This window comes from Microtus oregoni, unplaced genomic scaffold (assembly GCF_018167655.1).
Source record: "Microtus oregoni isolate MIOR12 unplaced genomic scaffold, Mior012 000038F_ref0000394, whole genome shotgun sequence".
Lineage (NCBI taxonomy): Eukaryota > Metazoa > Chordata > Mammalia > Rodentia > Cricetidae > Microtus > Microtus oregoni.
This window is the reverse complement of record NW_024543097.1, coordinates 22,829,605-22,846,776: the sequence shown is the minus strand read 5'-3', so window position 1 is coordinate 22,846,776 and position 17,172 is coordinate 22,829,605. Positions and strand designations below refer to the sequence as shown.

Here is a 17,172-nt window from a genome sequence, read left to right as displayed (position 1 = left end):
ACCCAGCCTTCTGGCTCTTGTCCTCCCCAGAGTCTGGGAGGAAAGGGTTATGAAACCTCAGTATTAGAAATACCCAGTCCCACTTCCAAGGGAAGCAGGCAGTTTCTTTTTTTCTTTTTTTTTTTTTTTTTGGACCGCCCACATTTGGTTCCTGGCCTGTACGAAGTCTGATGGATCCCAACATCCATTTGAGAGGTGCTGACTTCAGATGGGTGCCTTAGCTCTGCCCCTAACCTGAGCAATCTGTACAGGCTCTCTGGATGTCTATGAAAATGAGAAAGTGGCCCTCAGGCCTGGTCCTGCCACAGTGGTGCCCCAGGGCTCCTCGTAGAGCCTGGAGTTAACACGTATGTTGTTAGACCTGGAACCCATGTGTGGCTCCAGAGATGAGCCTCTGCCTGCTCATCCCCTCCAGGGGTTGAGGAGCACAAAATACAGGCGAGTTATCTCCTGGGGCTCTGAACACAGTAGAGAGACAGACAAATAGGTACACATACACACAGACGGCCAAGAATCAGGCATTGATCCGGTTCTTACCAGAGATAACACAAAATCTGACAGACACATGCCATCGTGCAACCTCCACTGAAGGATCTGGGACATACTGAGGGTACTAACATCCTTATTCTCTTGACCCGGGGGCTCCGGCCACGCCCACCCCTGGGATGCCCCAGTCTGGAACCACTGGCCTTACCAGCCTCTCAGGTCAGTGTAGGGAGAAGACAAACAGAACAGAAGGGCTTGGGCCCAGACTGAGAGCTCAGTGTCACACCAAGATTGGTCAGCGTCAGAGCTGGAGCAGGAGGCAAAGGCTCCTCTTGACTATGCTGGAGCAGGATGCACTTGACATGCCCTGTTTATTTGAGATGTCTAAAACGCTGACGTTTTTCTTAAAAATACATCCCGTGCGGTGTGACGATGACGATGCATCTGAGAAATGTCACTGGTCAACTTGGTCACTGCAGAGCATCACGGAGTTTGTCACACAAACCGAGGTTCCTGCAGTATTCCTGGGTGATCCAGTCTTTGGAGACCATCTGGAATATGTGATCCGTACCTGACAGGAAGATTGTTATACGAGAAAATAAAACCTCGCAGGAGGCAAGTAAAGATCACACCGCCGCACATGATCCGAACCCCACTCCTTCAGAGGGGAAACCTGAGCTGTTCCCGCCTCCAGAACACACACTTAGGATGGTTGTAAGGGGCACGCTGCTCCGAATGCTATTTCCCAAATGTTTTCCTTGGCACGATGTCATCGGAGTTTTCCCAAGGCCTTTAAAAAATATCCCAGCAGCGTGACTTTATCAGCTGTGGTTTCTCCAGGTCTACAGGCCTATCCTGTGTCAGCTGCCTAGGTTTTCAGGAAGCAGGAAATAGAGTTGTCCCTGAAGGAGCTGGCCTCCAAGGTACCTGGTGGAGCCCAGGCCTGCATCTGCACGTGTTCCTGGCCACCCTGTACCTCGAGTGGACTTGGAGCTTCCCATAGGCCAATTCCTGCATCACTGCCCACTCAAGCAGGTGGGAAAGCTCTGCCTGAGCCTCACCTGCGTTGGCCTTTTCAGTTCCCATTTGCTTGAAACAAAGCAAGTTGTAGCCATTTGGGGAGCACATGCTGAGCATCAATAGCAAAGGTCACATCATGGGCACTGGGGTTGGCAGGCCCCACGTGCAGATGCTCTGCAGGTATGGCGTCCTTCCCCTCTGTCTAGGCGGACTGTCTAGTCTCACCTGTGGGTACACTATGTGCTTCTCCTCAGGAGCAGGGCCCCACCTGCCCTGGGCCCTGAGGCCTCTCCCACCCCATCCTGGAACAGTCAAGGGTCACTAGTGAGGAGGGAGCTTCTGTTTGGACCGCGTGATGGAAAGAGCTGCTGCAGGGGAGCGTGGGTTTCTCCAGCTACATCCAAAGGGAAGGCGGAAAGAGGCAGGGGTGGGCGGCAGCCTCAGGCCCGCTGTGTGGGACGAGCTGACTAGCCCAATCCCCCCGACCAAGCAGAACAACGATAGTGTTCCCCATCTTGACCTTCACGGTTTCCTAAGGCCTGAACATCTGGTGGGTGGCTCTGGGGCTCCCCCACCAAAACAGGCACACACAGTCGGGCCCTAAATTAAAGTGTCACAGGCCTCTTGGGGGGCTCAAGTTTCCTGAGAACATGAGCCTGCTTGATAAAACGATTTTGGTTGTGATAAATGTGGATTTTCTGTGGTAGAGACAAAGGCGCCCTTGAGTCCAGGGGGGGACCTAAAACAGCACGTTGCTGAAAAGTATTTCCTGACAATATTTTTAGCACCTGAAAAAAAAAAACTATTTTCCCCTCGATTTTTGCCCGTGGGTCTTTGTGTGGGGTGTGTGTGTGTGTGTGTGTGTGTGTGTGTGTGTGAAATAATGCCCAGCAACAACAGTGAGGTCTGTGTTAGCCCCACTCCACCCCCAAACGCTGTCTCCCAAGCCTCACTGAAAGTCTGCACAGGGCACCCAGTTGGAGATAGAGGTCAGTGCCACCTCTCTTGATGGAGATCGGAGGACCCAGCCTGCAGCTGTACCTCCCCACAAGCCCAGTTCTGAGATCAGCCTGTGTCCTCTACCCCGCAGCGGGTCAGGGGGTTCTTGTGGGAAGCAGTCCGGACCCCACTTGCTGCCCACTGCTTTCCATGCCTGGAAGGATGGTCTTCAATCAAGGGATCTATTGAACAACACTGTGTACATGGCAGTGTGCTGAGTCCTGAGGCACCCCGGAAGTTCCCAAGCTGACCCTAGCCCAAATCCAGACGTGGGGCTTTGCTGGGACCCTCTGAGGCACCTACGTGGGGGAAGGGTGGCAGGGCTGAGGTGGGGCCGGGCACTCAGGGTAAAGCAAAGCTGTACACGGTTGGAGACAGCAGAGCTGGCTAGTGACAGATTCTGTTTAGTGTCCCAGGGGCAGGAAGGCTAATCTGTATTCCCCTAAACTTCCACCCTTGGGACTGCATTTCCATGTGAGAGAGGAGACTGGAGCTTCCTAGCAGGCGCGGAACCCAACAAAGAGGCTAGATAGAGCTCTTGGGTACCGGGTATAGTGACCAAGCCGGCTGGAAGCTCTGGGCTAGAGGATGCCTTGAGAGGCCTGGTCCTGATGACACTGACTTGGCCTGGTCAGTGAAGCCAGGGAACTTCCCACAAAGCACTCTTAAATCCAGGAGCCTGGCCCAAGGGCTGATCTTTTGTAGTTGTTGTTGTTGTTGTTTGGTTTGGTTTGGTTTTAGAGACACAGTTCTCTGTGTAGTTCCCTGACTGTCCTGGAACTCACTCTGGCCTCAAACTCAGAGATCCACCTGCCTCTGCCTCCTGAGTGCTGGGATTAAAGGCGTGCGCCACCTCTGTCACCAGGGGCTGATCTTCTATAGCTAACTGTAGAGGTGAACCTTTCCCGTCTCCAGCCTTGGTTTATCCCTCTGCAAAAGGGGATCGCCACACAAAGTGAGGTGTATGGGCAAGAGCAAGGCAAGCCAGGCACTAGGCTAGGATGGAAGGAATTGGTCACTTTCAGGCTCTTGCCATTGCAAACAAAGATGTCCTTAAATTTAGTGCCTGTCCCTGACATCACAGTGGTAAGGCTGCTGAGAACAGAATCTGTATAAGCTAGGAACCACTGACTGACACACATAGAACTCTCTGCTATATCTTAAAAAATAGCATGTAATGTTCCTTGCTCTAACTGAAAGACAGCACACGCTTGTTAGAGAGATTTCAGGAAACACGGAAAACGCAAAGCCAGCATAAAACCACCCAGAATCTCAGTAATGGCAGCTGTTACTCTTGCAGGTTTTTTTTTTTTCATCTTCTTCTTCTCTTTGAGAGAAATCATCTTGCCTTTGGAGATCCCAGATTTGGCTTATAGCTATACGTCACCCAATAGCAGGATGTGGGAGTGGACAAGAAGGTGGGGACTGAGGCCCTAGGAGTCAAATCCCTGTAGTGATTCTGGGGACACAGAAATGGATTAGATTGCACTCCTAAGGCAGGACAGCCACTTAAAAAGCAATTCTCATGATGAGCAAGGAAGGTTAAGGCACCATAGCAACTGATGTGCCCCTGGGCCTTGATACTGGCCTATCCCACAGGTCTCCCTGATACTTTCCAGCTGTGATAGGTGTCTGATCCCTTCAGATAAAAACAAACAAACAACAAAAAAAAAACCCTTACATAGGGAGAAAGCTGTGTAAGTCTTCAAGTCTCCCAGGCCCAAGGTTCACCTTCAATGAAACCAGATAAGGAACAGACCCTAGGACAGGCTTCATCTGGCATTGAAAGTTGGTGACCTAGGCTAGGATTGGGGTGTGGTGGGCACACTTGTTTCATCTAAGTGCTGCAGGACAAAGTGGGCCCAGACTGACATTCTATCAGGGAAAGATGCTCTGGACAGACAGGGACCCAGAGGACACTCAGGAAACCTGTCCAAAATCAGGCCTTAGGGCAACCAGTCAGCTTCAGAACTGCTGGATTAGCCCAGGCGCCCCTGGTGGGCAAGCCCCAAGCTGGTGCCTAGAGAAGGCAGTCCCTCACCTCATGAATGCCCAACTGCAAGGGAGCTCCAGAAGCTAGGGGGTCTCGGGGCTGGAGGGAGAACCAACCCAGAACTAGTCCGACTTTAAGAGCCTAGAAACGGGGAGACCTCGATCCGGCTCCCTCCCGCCAAGACCAGCAAGTTAAAACTGCCACTATTTGCATGACCCCGCCTCTTCCCGCCCCTCCCGGGTGGCCGCCAAGGCTGACTATTTAAACTCTGGGACCGGAGGTGGGCCGGCGGTCCGCGGTCCTGCCTCGCTCCTTCCTAGGCAGCGCTGCGCCCAGAGTGCAGCGCGAGCGAGCTAGCGAGAGCCGACAGGCGACGGTGCGGCCAGTTGGCCGTGCGGTGACTGCGGCCACCTGCCCGAGCACCCTGGTCCGCCCTCAGAGCCCGGCGATGCGCCGCGGCGCCGCATGGGCGCTGCTGCTGGCCGCAGCCCTGGGGCTCGGGGCTCGCGGGGTGCGCTCTGCGGTGCCCCTCGCCGACTTCTACCCTTTCGGCACGAAGCGCGGCGACGCCGTCACCCCAAAGCAGGACGACGGCGGCTCGGGGCTGCAGCCCCTCTCGGTGCCCTTCCCGTTCTTCGGCGCCGAGCACTCCGGACTCTACGTGAGTAACCCCGAGCTCGAGGGGGCTCCAGGGAGGGCGTCGCTGCCCTCCTCCCCAACTCCCGCTGCTGCTGCAGCCAGCATCTTGGCACCGCAGCAGCCAGAGGTGGAATGAGGACAGCGCTTCCTCTCTCCCGCCGCCAAGGCCGGACAGCGGCTGGCTGGAGAGGCGTGGGCAGGGCGGGGCGAGCAGCCGCCAGGGCACCTAGGCGACAGCCAGGCCAGAGGAGCGCGGCGCGCCCCTCCGGCTCATGGCCCGACCTGTTGGGACATTGGCAGAGTTGTTCGCCAGGCATCCACAGAGCTACCAAGTGGGGACCCTCGCTCCTGTTCCTTCACAGAGCTATGTGGCAGTGGGTATATGGCCTCTGGTCACAGTTTTCCCAGTGGGGCATCTGGCTTGTGATGGTCTCAGCCCTCTCTGGGCCACTTCAGCCTCACATGCAGTTAACACCCAAGGCCCAGAGCCAGAAGGAATTCTGGCTTGACATGCTTAATTGTAGAAGACCTGCGCTGGGCAGGGCTGGCAGCTAGGGGCAGTGTGGAGGGGTTTACGCCTCTCTCCCATTCTTAGTCCAAAGGTTGGTCATCCAGGCTCAGACCCTCTAAATGGGACTCCCGAAGGTAATTCCCACCCCCCAACACGGATGCAGGAAAGGTGTCAGTGGATAACAAAGCCTGAGTCTCCTTGTTCCCAGGGTCTGACCCTGAGCCGACCACTTGTGCACAGCGGGGGAGGGGGTGGGGTGGGGTAATGAGCTGTGATGAAGTGACCACTTAGCGCTAGTCCTGAAGTCTTCTGAATCACCCGATCACCCAGTCAGCTTAGAAACATCTGAGCCAACTTGGTCTACAGTTAAAACACCATCTTCTTAACCACAGCCTCTGCCACATACAATGCCAGTCACCATTAGCACTACGACCTCCACTATCAGTACTACCACTGGCTCCTCACCTCTACCACAAGCACTGCCTCTTTCAGCCCCATATTGGCATCCCCACCATCTTGAGCAATGCCTCCATCACCAGCCACATAGTCTGCATTCTCATCCTGACATGAAACGTTGTCCACCAGCCTGTCCACCACCACCATCTCCAAAACACCAATCCCCACAGCTGCCAGCATCAACCCACACAGTCCACCATGGTGGCACTCCACAGCCTTCTTGCGCCCACTCAGAATGGCCTCCTCACGTTGGTGGCAGGGTCTGGTGACATGAACAGGGAGGGCATGGAGCGAGAGGAGAGGCAGCCATCACTGAAAATCCCTCTGGCCTGGGACTTGTAAGCTGTAGACAGGAAGAACTGTGCTCAGGGACTCTCCAGCAGAAAGAGGCCGCCTGTACATCTCAGGAACGTGAAGACTCATCCTAACAGATCCCTGTCAATATGTTCTTTGAGCATTCTGGCTAGCCTTGAATTTTCCACTCCCACATCACAGGTGAAAATATTATTGAAATGGTTGACCCTCTTAACATGAGAAACCAACCTCTGGCTCCTAGGAAAACATGCACCCTACAGGAGCCTCTCCCCAAAACATACACTGTAAAAAAAAAAAAAAAACACCCGCTGATGTGCACACAGTGTGCACAGTGTACCCTGCCTTTCCCTCTGCTCAGTGGAAAAGAAAGTGGAATTCTTCAGGAAGCCATGCCCATTTATCTAGCCCGAAACAGCCCGTAGGGCATGTGGGTAGGTGACTGTCAAGGTTATATGGAGCAAAGGAGGCCTTGGCTCAAGAGCAGAGTGTCTGCTGAGTGTCCCCAGGCCCCTCAGGCTGAGAGGATGCCCCTGCTCTGGCCCTCATTCAACCCCACGTAGCAAGAGATGGCGTCAGAAGCTCTCCTTGCCCTCACAGCTTGGTTAAAAGTAGGCTTGTTGAAGGAATGAGTGAAAGAACGCATGCCCCAATTTTCTGTGTTACCCCACATCCCAGTGGGAATCAGAAGTGCCCTGCATGAGACTGGCTTAGAGAAATGCAGACATGTTCCCAGCATGACAGATCTAGCTTGAGGGTGGCCCCTATCTGGGAAGGACCTTATGTTCTGCTGCTTCCTCGTGCCATAGCAGCTGGCCCGGAAATTACTGAGCGCACACGTTATTGCTGAGGTTTTTTTGAAGCTCCTGAGGTAAGAAGTTCCTGGTGGGTTTGGGGTGCTGCCCACCGCCTGCCTGCTGGCTGGAACCTTTACTGCCAGACACTTAGTAAAGATTGAAGCTGCAATATGGCCCTCCGGGCCTGAATCGTGTCTCGCTTGGCACTGGGAGCCCCCGCTGTGGCCTTGGGTAGCAGTTATAACCTGTCCGCTTCTAAGGGAGAGCCATGTGAGCCACGTCCTTCAGGGTGCTGGGCTCCTCCAAGGGCCGGGAGTCTGTTAAGGTGGTACAGTGACTGAAGTGTCATCAGGGGCCTCCCAGCTGTGTATCCAGCCCGAGCAGGGTGAAGGAGCCAACAGGGTGCTGGCACTCCAGGAACCCGTCTCCACCCATCCTCCAGCCATGTTAAGGCTCTGATCTTCCCTGACCATTGCGCCTGAGAAACTACTTACTATACTGGTCTCTGGGAAAACTCTGGAGGCAGTGCATGAACTATAGAGCCCGGGGTGGGAAAACGGCAAGGATTTAGAGGTGAGAGGGTGAGCCCAAAGGTGAGAAAGACAGTTAATAGTCAGCTTGACTCGAACTCTTGCTGACCAGAACAACAGTTCTCACACCCTTGAGGCAAGGCTTGATTCCACACCATCAGAGGTGCTGACCTTCCTACCCTTAGAGCACAGTCCATCTCTCCCCTGCAGACACCAGGCCAGAGCGGCGGCTTCTTCTCCTCCTCCTTCTCCTCCTCCTCCTCCTCTTCCTCCTCCTCCTCCCCTCATCCTCCTCCTTCTCCTCTTCTTCTTCTCCTTCTCCTCCTCCTCCTCCTCCTCCTCCTCTTCCTCCTCCTCCCCTCATCCTCCTCCTTCTCCTCTTCTTCTTCTTCTCCTTCTCCTTCTCCTTCTCCTCCTCCTCCTCCTCTTCCTCCTCCTCCTCCCCTCATCCTCCTCCTTCTCCTCTTCTTCTTCTTCTCCTTCTCCTTCTCTTCTTCCTCCTCCTCCTCCTCTTCTTCTTCCTCCTCCTCCTCCTTCTCCCCTCCTCCTCCTCCTCTTCTTCTTCTCCTCCTTCTCCCCCTCCTCCTCCTCTTCTTCTTCTTCCTCCTCCTCTTCCTCTTCTTCCTCCTCCTCTTCCTCTTCCTCCTCCTCCTTCTTCTCTTTTCATATTCTACATGCAATTTTGTCATCTTTGACTTATTGTTCCTCTTGTGAGCCTCGGTTTGGCTCTGGCATAGAAGACAGTGATTTCTCCCTCTGATGCCAGGGTTTCCTTGTATGCTTGTACTTGGGCCTGGGTTAGAGAGGATTTTCTAGATGGCCAGAGCTGGTAGCCAGGGGTCCTGTACAGAGAGGGCTAGACTTGGGAAAGTAGAACCAGTCTGTGAGTGAGACGTGCAAGTGAGGAAGCTGAACTTAGGGCTCAGACGTATCCAGCTGTTTTCTTACTGTGCCCCCACAGGGGGACCCAAACTGAAGTCCTGTTTGCTCCCTAGACCACTTCTCAGAATCTGCAGTCACTGTAGTCCAGGCTCTGTCCCCTGCAAGTGTATCTTCACTGGATGCCCAGTTCCTAACTTTCCTTACCATTTGCCCTCTCTACTTGTAGACACAGCAGAGCTGAGAGCACCAATGAGATCCGTGTCTCTTCCCCTTCCCGCACTTGCCTGGCTCCTCTAAGAGGCCTTTCCTGAACAGGCCCCTCACTGCCAAGCACTGCCTCTTTACTTCTCTGAATGTGGCTCTGACACTTGTCTTATGGCTAAGATGTGAACCCCAACCCCAAAGGCCAGGACAGCAGGTGTATAGAAATGATAGCGCAAACAGCGGCAGCCTGGCCAGAGCAGGTGCTACTTCTCGTTCCAAATTCCAGAATGCTCACAGCACCATGCCGATGGTGGCCTTCATTCTCTCTCCTGTTAAGGGCAAAAGGGCGTGAAGTTGGATGTTTTCTATCCAGCCTGGCAGTCTCTCTTTTTTCAACGGAAGCCTTTATAGTGTTTGCGTTTGATAACGGTTACCAGTATGGCTGGCTTAGCCTCCTGATTTACTGTTCACATGTGAAATTAATTACTTTTCTCCTCTAGTAGCATTTGGAGTAACTGCCAGTACTAGTCAGCAGTGGTGAAGATCCTAGATGGGCACCAGCTCAATTTTTCCCATCTTCGATGATGTAAGTTATGTGTTCAGCAGTAGGACCTTGCCATCAGGCTATGGAGAGTGAGCAACAGCCTTAGTCTAGAATGTTGGGGAGCAAATGGGACCCCTTTGGCCAACATTCTATCTTCAGATAGAACTGCACTCCTTCGCATTCAATGTCAGGACCTTGAAATAGCATCCATCTGTTTCCCCATGCTGCTGCATGCTATTGCCATAGTTTCACATAGGTAAGAAGCCCAAATAATACACTGCTAATATTATCTGTAAACAGCCAATTGTCATCTATAGAGACTTTAAAATTAGACAGTCTTTTCTGTTTACCCAGCTTTGCTGTTTCCAGATTTCATTCCTTATGTAAAAGTGCCTTCCCATTTCACACTATTCCAGCAAGACTTCCTGTGACATTTCTTGTAGTGTTCACTTGATGTGCATAAATTATCTTGTCTGAGAAATGGGTTTGTTCACCTTCCTTTTGAGAGCTGTGTCTGCAGTGTGGCTGTAGAATTCTGGGTTGAACATTCCATTTTTAAAGGAAGTGTTCCACTGACTTTGCACAGTTCTAACAGAATGGCTCCTGCCATTCTCGTGTGGCTGGATGGGGTCTAACATGTCTTCTTCCCTCTGACTGCAAGATTTCCCTTTTGCCCCTGCTTCCCAGTGGTTTGATTCTCAGGTGTGTTACTGTGGTATTTTTAACCTTTCTGCTCAAGGTTCATACATACATACTCACAGCCTGTGGTTATATGGTTTTCATGAAATTTGAGAAACTTCTGTTATCTTCAAGGAATTCTTCTGTCCTTTGCTGCCCTCATTTGAAGACTCACTGTGGGCACTTCCTACTGTGTGCTGCTGCCCAGAGCTCACTGAAATGTTCTTCTATCATTGGTAGTCCCTTCCCCTGGGCCCTTTATTTTCAGTAGAATTTTTTTATTACATGTTATTGATTTGCGAAAATGGGCGCGTATCATAGCACACATTTGAAGGCCAAAGGATAATTTGCAGGAGTCGGTTCTCTCCTTCCACCATGTGGGCTCCAGGGACAGAATTCTGAGCCCTCTCCCTGACCTGGTTTGGGATGTTTCTTTTCTTTTTTTCATTTTCCTGTTTTCTGTTTTCTTTCTTTTATTTAAAATAAGTTCTTTTCTCATATAATCCATATTGCATCCTGATTATGACTTTCCTTTATTCTTTTCCTCCCAGTTCCTCCCCCATCTCCTCTCCCAAAAGGTTCATTTCCCCTTCTGCCTCTTATTAGAAAAGAACAAGCTCTTAACAGATAATAATAAAATGTAATAAGATAATTAAAAAAAACTATTACATTGAAGTGGGATAAGAAAGGCAAACAGAAGGAAAAGATCCCAAGAGAAGGTACAGGAATCAGAGACCCACTCGTTCACACACTCAGGAATCTTATAAAAACACTAAACTGGAAGCCATAATATAAACCCAAAGGACCTGGTACAGACCCAGGCAGGCCCTGTGCATGCTGCTTCAGTCTCTGAGTTCATGTGAGCTCTGGTCATATTGATTTAGAGGGTGTTGGTTTGTTTTCATTATTGTTTTTTGTTTGTTTATTTTTTGCGTGTGTTGTTTTACTGTTGGCCCAGCGACCGCACCTGAATCTACTGCTGTTTCAGCCACTGACTGCAGCTCCACCATCACTCTCCTGCTGCTCAGGCCAAGCCTAGGCGTGACTCCCCTTTCCACCAGAACTGCATGCAGCAAGATGTAGTTTTTAACTTAGTCTCTGTCGTTCTATTTTACCAATAAAGACCTCGGAATCTGATGCTGGGGTGAAAACCTGCTAGCTCAGAGAGGCCTGAGAAGCAGCCAATTGGCCTTCCTCCTTATCCAGCAAGTGAGAGCCTCTCCTTCCATCCCAAACCAAAGACCACCAAACCAAAGTCCCTCCCTACTACTTCCTGTGCATTTCTCTGTTTTCCAGACTCCTTCTAATTCTCTATGCCTACTTCCTGCCAACTAGTTGCTGGCTCTGCCTCCTGACCCAAGGTTTTATTTAATTAACGCAAACTCAAGGTTCACAGTGTGATCAAATATCCCACAATGTGTGTGTGTGTGTGTATGTGTGTGTGTGTCTGTCTGCCTGTCTGTCTGTCTTCCATCTCCTCTGGTTCTTTCTGCCTATTCTTCTATGGTGTTCCCTGAGCTCTGAAAGGAGAGAATTGATGGAGACATTCTACTTAGGGTCAAACGTTCCAAAGTCTTTCACTCCCTGTGTAATGTTTGGCTGTAGGTCTCTGTATTTGTTCCCATATTCTTCAGAAGCTTCTTTGATGCTGACTGAGCAAGGAACTGATTTGTGCTTGTAACAGAATGTTATTAGGAGTCATTGTATCACTACAACTTTTTTAGACCAGTAGTATTTGGTTTTATCCTAAGTCCCTTGGGTATCGATCTATCCAGTCTCTGGTTCTTGGTCACTCGAGCAGTGTCAGGTTTGGGCTCCATCTCATGGAGTGGGCCTTATGTCAAATCAGATATTGGTTGGAGACTCCCACAAGGTTTGTGCCACCATTGCTCTAGCATTATTGTTGCAGACGGGACACCATCGTAGATCGAAGGGTTTGTGGCTGGCTTGATGTTTACGTTTCTCTTTTGGGAGAATGCAGACTATCTTCCTGTACCAAAGACACTAGCATGTAGAGATGAAGGCTCTCTGTAGGCACCAGCTCGAACTCTCTATGTCCAATGAGTTGGGCAGGTATTGTCTTCAACAATGGGGCCTTGCTGTCAGCTTATGGAGAGCAACTTATTGTCTTGGCAATAGCCTGGATTGTTTGGGGATTCCCATGGGCCACCTTTGGCCAATAGCTCATATTAGGGATCCCAATCCCAGCACTGGAAGCTTCATTTGGTGACAAAGAGATGTCCTGTTGAGATTCTGTCTCCCCATCATTTGGGGATCACTATATATATCACTATATATATATATATATATATATATATATATATATATATATATATATATATTTAGATTACATATATATATGAATGTAATCTAAATGAAATATCTCTCTCTCTCTCTCTCTCTCTCTCTCTCTGTGTGTGTGTGTGTGTGTGTGTGTGTGTGTGTGTATTTAGGAAGCTTTCTACTGTATTAAGTTTCCATACTATCCTTCAAATTGTTCTTAATTTTATCTCTTTCTGTAGTCTCATTCTCAATCCCCTCTCTCCTTCCCCTCCTCACCTTATCCTCCTATTCCAGCCCCCCCATATCCAATCATACTTATCTATTCTATTTCCCCTTTTTTTTAAAACAAGTATCTGTGCCCTCTAGCCCCTTACTCTATACCTACTCTCTGTGGTTCTACAGATTGTAGCTTGGTTATCATTGACTTAACAGCTAATACCTACATATAAGCAAATACTTACCAGAATTGTCTTTCTAAGTCTGGGATACCTCACTCAGGATGACTTTTTTTTTCTAGTTCTGTCAATTAGCCTGCAAATTCCATGATGTAATTTTTTTAACGGCTAAGTAATACTCCATTGTGTAAATGCACCACATTTTCTTCATCCATTCATCTATCAAGGGACATCTAGGTTGTTTCCACTTTCTGGCTATTATGAATAAGGCAGTAATGAACATGGTTGAGTAAGTGTCTTTGCAATAAGATGAAGCATCCTTTGGGTATATGCCCAAGAGTTACCACTGGTATAGCTAGGTCTTGAGGTGTTTCTAATTGCTGTGTTTTCACGGTCACTGATAGTCTGATCTGCAGGCCTCCTATTCATATTATTCAGTGGCCTTTGTTTTGCTTTTGTCCTTGTTTTCAATTCTGAGGATTAAACACAGGGTTTGGGCATGCTAGATAAATGTTCCGTCACTTAGGTACATCCTCAGCCCTTGGTTTTTCAAGACAGGATCTCACTATATGTCTTAGACTAGCTTGGAACTAGTAATCCTCCTGCCTCAGCTGCCCTAGTGCTAAGATTACAGGCATTTGCTAGCATGCCTGACTCAATGTATTTTTATTTTAGCTTTTTCATCTGTTTGTGTGTACACATTCACAAGTATGAGTGAGCATCCGTGTTCGTGTGTGTGTGCATGTGTGTGTGTGTGTGGACCAGAGTGAACCCTGGTCTCTCATTGGCCTGTAGCTCACCAGCTCAATTAGACTGAATGGCCAGGAAGCCCTAGGGAGCCACCCATTCCTTCTCCCCCAGCACTGGGATTATAAGTGTGAGCCACCATACTCAGCCCTGTTATGTGTGTTCTAGGGCTCACACTCAAGCCTTCATTGTGTAGCAAGCTCTTTACCGAATGAGCTATCTCCTAGCCCTCAACTGTTTTATTTTTTTTTTTACTCATAGTTTTATTTGGATTATTTCTGCATCTTTTATTTCTCTTTTCCTTCCACTGATGTCTTATATTTATAATAGTTGCTTCAGTACTAATTTTAGAAAGTAATTTTAATGAAGTACTTTGACTGTACATAGGCCTGAAAAAATAAACTAAAAAGGAATAGTAAACAAATAACGGAATTCCGGATGTAGTTTTGTGCTTCACTGAGGTATGTGTTTGTAGCTCTGAGACTAATGGAGGGGTAAACATACGGAGGATAATGTGAATGTCGTAGTTTCTTCCCGTGACTGTGATGAAACACTAACAAAGAAAAAAGCAATTTAGAAGAAGAAAGGATTTATCTAGCTTATGCTCCCAAGTCACAATCCATCATTAAGGGCCATGAGGGCAGGAGCCATGGAGAAGTGCTGCTTGCTGGCTCATCCTCAGGCTTACTTGCTTGCAAGCTCGTGCCTAGCCAGCTTCACTATACATCCCAGGACCACCTGCCTTGGTGTGGTCCTGCTACTGCCCACACCAGGCTGGACCCTCCTGCATCAGTTGGGAATCAAGACAGCGCATCTCCACATGGGGTCACAGGCCTCTCAGGTCTAGGTAATTCCTCAGTGAGGGCTTTCCTCTCAGATGACTCTGGGCTGTGTCAAGTTGACAAAACTAAATGGGACAGTGAGCATCACTGTGAGAGATGACAACTGCAGATTCAGAGAGGAGGAAAGCACAAATAAAGGGTGGCTTTGTGTCAGGTTTGAGTTGGATGGATCATTTTAAACACGCAGTACCTACATCTCTGTATGCGTTGTGATAATGGATCCCGATGTGGCTATGTAGGCATGATGTGTGTACATATGCATCCATGCAATCATGTCAGAAATCGTCCTCCAGGGTGATAAGTAGAGCTGAAAAATTCTCATCAACCAACAACATTATGGTGACTTTGTACAACACATTACTGGTGTGCTTGTGATGAGGAAAGCTGTCTACACAGCAGGTCAAGCAAGTGAGGCTGCCTAGCCAGAAAGCCCTGGGGATCCCGTTTCTACCCTCCCCAGTGCTGGAATGACAAGCATGCCACAACACCTGCCTTTTAATGTGGGTTCTGAGGATCAAACTCATGTCCTTGTGCTTTTGAGGCAGCACTGAGCCATCTTCCCAGCCTGACGTGTGTGCGTGTGTGTGTGTGTGTGTGTGTGTGAATACACTTCTTTACAAATCAGGGCAAATTATTTGCTCAACCAGCTTTCCGTTATTAAGCCCCACTGTATACAACCACAGCCCTGCCCCCTTGCACTTGGGAATCAGTACATGCTTGTGTCTCCTAAAGGCTCTGTATGCCTGGTTGGGAGTACAAAGAGAGAGACTGAGGCAGCTTCTAGACAGACCCCTGGACCTGAACTTCCACACCAAGGTCTGCCTAGCCCACGCTATCCTCTGAGCTTGTATGGAGCTTGTCAAGGGTCAGACATAACCCCTTGAGCCTGTAAGACTGACCTTGGGCAGACATCTGCCACCTTTGCTAGATGGCAGGATAGGAAGCAGAGCAGGCCCAGGAGCCTTAGAGGCCCACTGGGGATGAGTACTGGGGAAGGACCACTGTACCAAGAAGTCCCAGCTCTGTGAGGGAAGCAGGAGGCCACAGGCTTGACCTGGAAAGTCTACCTCTGACATGGATGCCACAGCGCTGCTGGAAGGCCATCAAGGCCCAAAGTCTCAAGAGAGTACAGGAGGCAAGTGGCCTAGCCAGGGACAGACACAAAAGAAGGTTTGGACACCAGGCAAGGTACAGTCATAACTCGCTGGCCGGGCATGTCCAGGGTGGGTGGTTCTGGCCCTGCTGAACGTGAAATTTAAAGAGCATCTGGCCAGGTGTGTTGAAGGTGACACAATGGCCCCATTTACATAGGACAATTTGAGACAGCTGGAGACAGAACATGAGCGAGAGCATCACTGACCACACTCAGTCACAAACTTACACCAAGTACAGGTTCTACATCATCAGACAGTGGTAACTGAGGACAGAGGGCAAGAGAAAGGATGTACCCCTCCCAACCTGAGCACAGACCGCAGCTCCAAGGACCCCTCCTCCTGGACATTATCTTGACTGTCCCTAGTGACTCTCCTGTACCTCTCACAACCACTTATACAGCTCTATGATGCCTAACCCTGTACCAAGGTGTTTTGCTGGGGGTGGGGTGGGGAGACCTTCCCTCCATGGCTGAGAAGAAAGGATGCTCACACAGCAGCCCTCCCTGCCTGCTGCCCAGGACACCAGCCCCCACTGTGCCTGCAGAAGGAATCTTAACTACCCAGAAAGCTGCCAGGAAATGAATGACATGCCTACAGTCATCAAAACAAGTGTCAAAAGTCTGGGGTCCGGAGAGCTTTGTTATTTGGGCTGGGAGAGCGAAGGAAGGAACCCAGGTGACGCCCTCTCTGATCTGATGTTTGCATAACTGGAGCAGCCTCTCTGGTAAGCCAGAGCCCCTACCCAGAGCAGCCTCTGGCCTTGGACTCCAGGGTGTTGGCCCAGGCTCAGGCCACATTGCACTTAGTCTCTCAGGCCATTTCCACGTTCCTGACTTCAAACAAGTCGGAAATGCCAACAGCCCTGCCTCTCCGCTTCCTTCAGCCAGGGCTGCCTTCCGGCAGGAGCCAGGGGGGGAAATGGGGGTTGGGGGGAGGCAACCGGAGAGTGTGGATTTGCTGGCCTGTAGGCAGCCCCACGCCATCCAGGATGCTCCGCCTCCTCCACCTCCCGCAGTGTTCATGGTCACTGCTGCTTCCTGAGACCTCCCGGCCTCCCAAGGCAGCTGGGCAGCTGGACTACTGACAAGGAATCTTCCCCAGGGGAAATCTCAGCCTGCTCCTGGTAAAGCTAGCTACAGTCAAGGAGGGGAGGGCACCCCTGGGGAGCAGGGGCCATCTGTACTCACCTCTGTCCACTGCAGACTTTACCAGCAATCATCCTGAAAGCTCCTCCTGGGACCTCTGTCACCCACGCTGGACTGTGATGTGACATCCAGGTGGCAGCCTTGTTTAATCTCAACAACAAACAGGTGCTCAGCCCGAAGAGAAGACAATGTTCCTGAACTGACCCCAAAGCTGCAGGTCCCAGAGGAGACCTGGGAGTGGCCAACAGGAAGGCCCTGCCTAACTTTCAGGGAAGGGCTGGGAAAGGCCATGGTTGTGAACCAAAGCCAGGCATGTAGTAGTAGCACCCTCAGTCTGCAGATCCCTAGAGAACGTGGTCCCCTCCTTGCCCAGGGTGGCAGGCTCCCTGGGGGAGCTAGCATTTCTGCGGGTGTCTGGATGAGTATCAAAATGGGTCTTGGGACAACATCTGGACTCATGATTGGATTTTTGAGGAGCCAGTGGCCAAGCAGCAGACTGTCTGGTAGTCACCTCTGAAGCCAGGACAATACATGATGGCTACTCACGTAGGAATG

General features: G+C 50.4%; 1 protein-coding gene and 1 long non-coding RNA gene across 2 annotated transcripts in view; one reads left to right on the top strand and one right to left on the bottom strand.

Moving 5' to 3' along the window:
- Positions 1–1,037: 1,037 nt before the first annotated feature.
- Positions 1,038–16,769, bottom strand: LOC121433466. The gene is made up of 3 exons (XR_005972317.1): positions 16,660–16,769; positions 6,353–6,447; positions 1,038–1,057 (listed from the first exon to the last, which is right to left on the bottom strand). It is a non-coding gene; the product is annotated as an uncharacterized LOC121433466 (long non-coding RNA).
- The window catches only part of LOC121433465 (sushi, nidogen and EGF-like domain-containing protein 1), a 57,370-nt gene continuing 45,144 nt past the window's right edge, over positions 4,947–17,172 (top strand). Inside the window, exon 1 of the mRNA XM_041631892.1 lies at positions 4,947–5,159. Within this exon, the coding sequence (XP_041487826.1) occupies positions 4,947–5,159 (213 nt within the window). The remainder of the gene's footprint in view (positions 5,160–17,172) is intronic.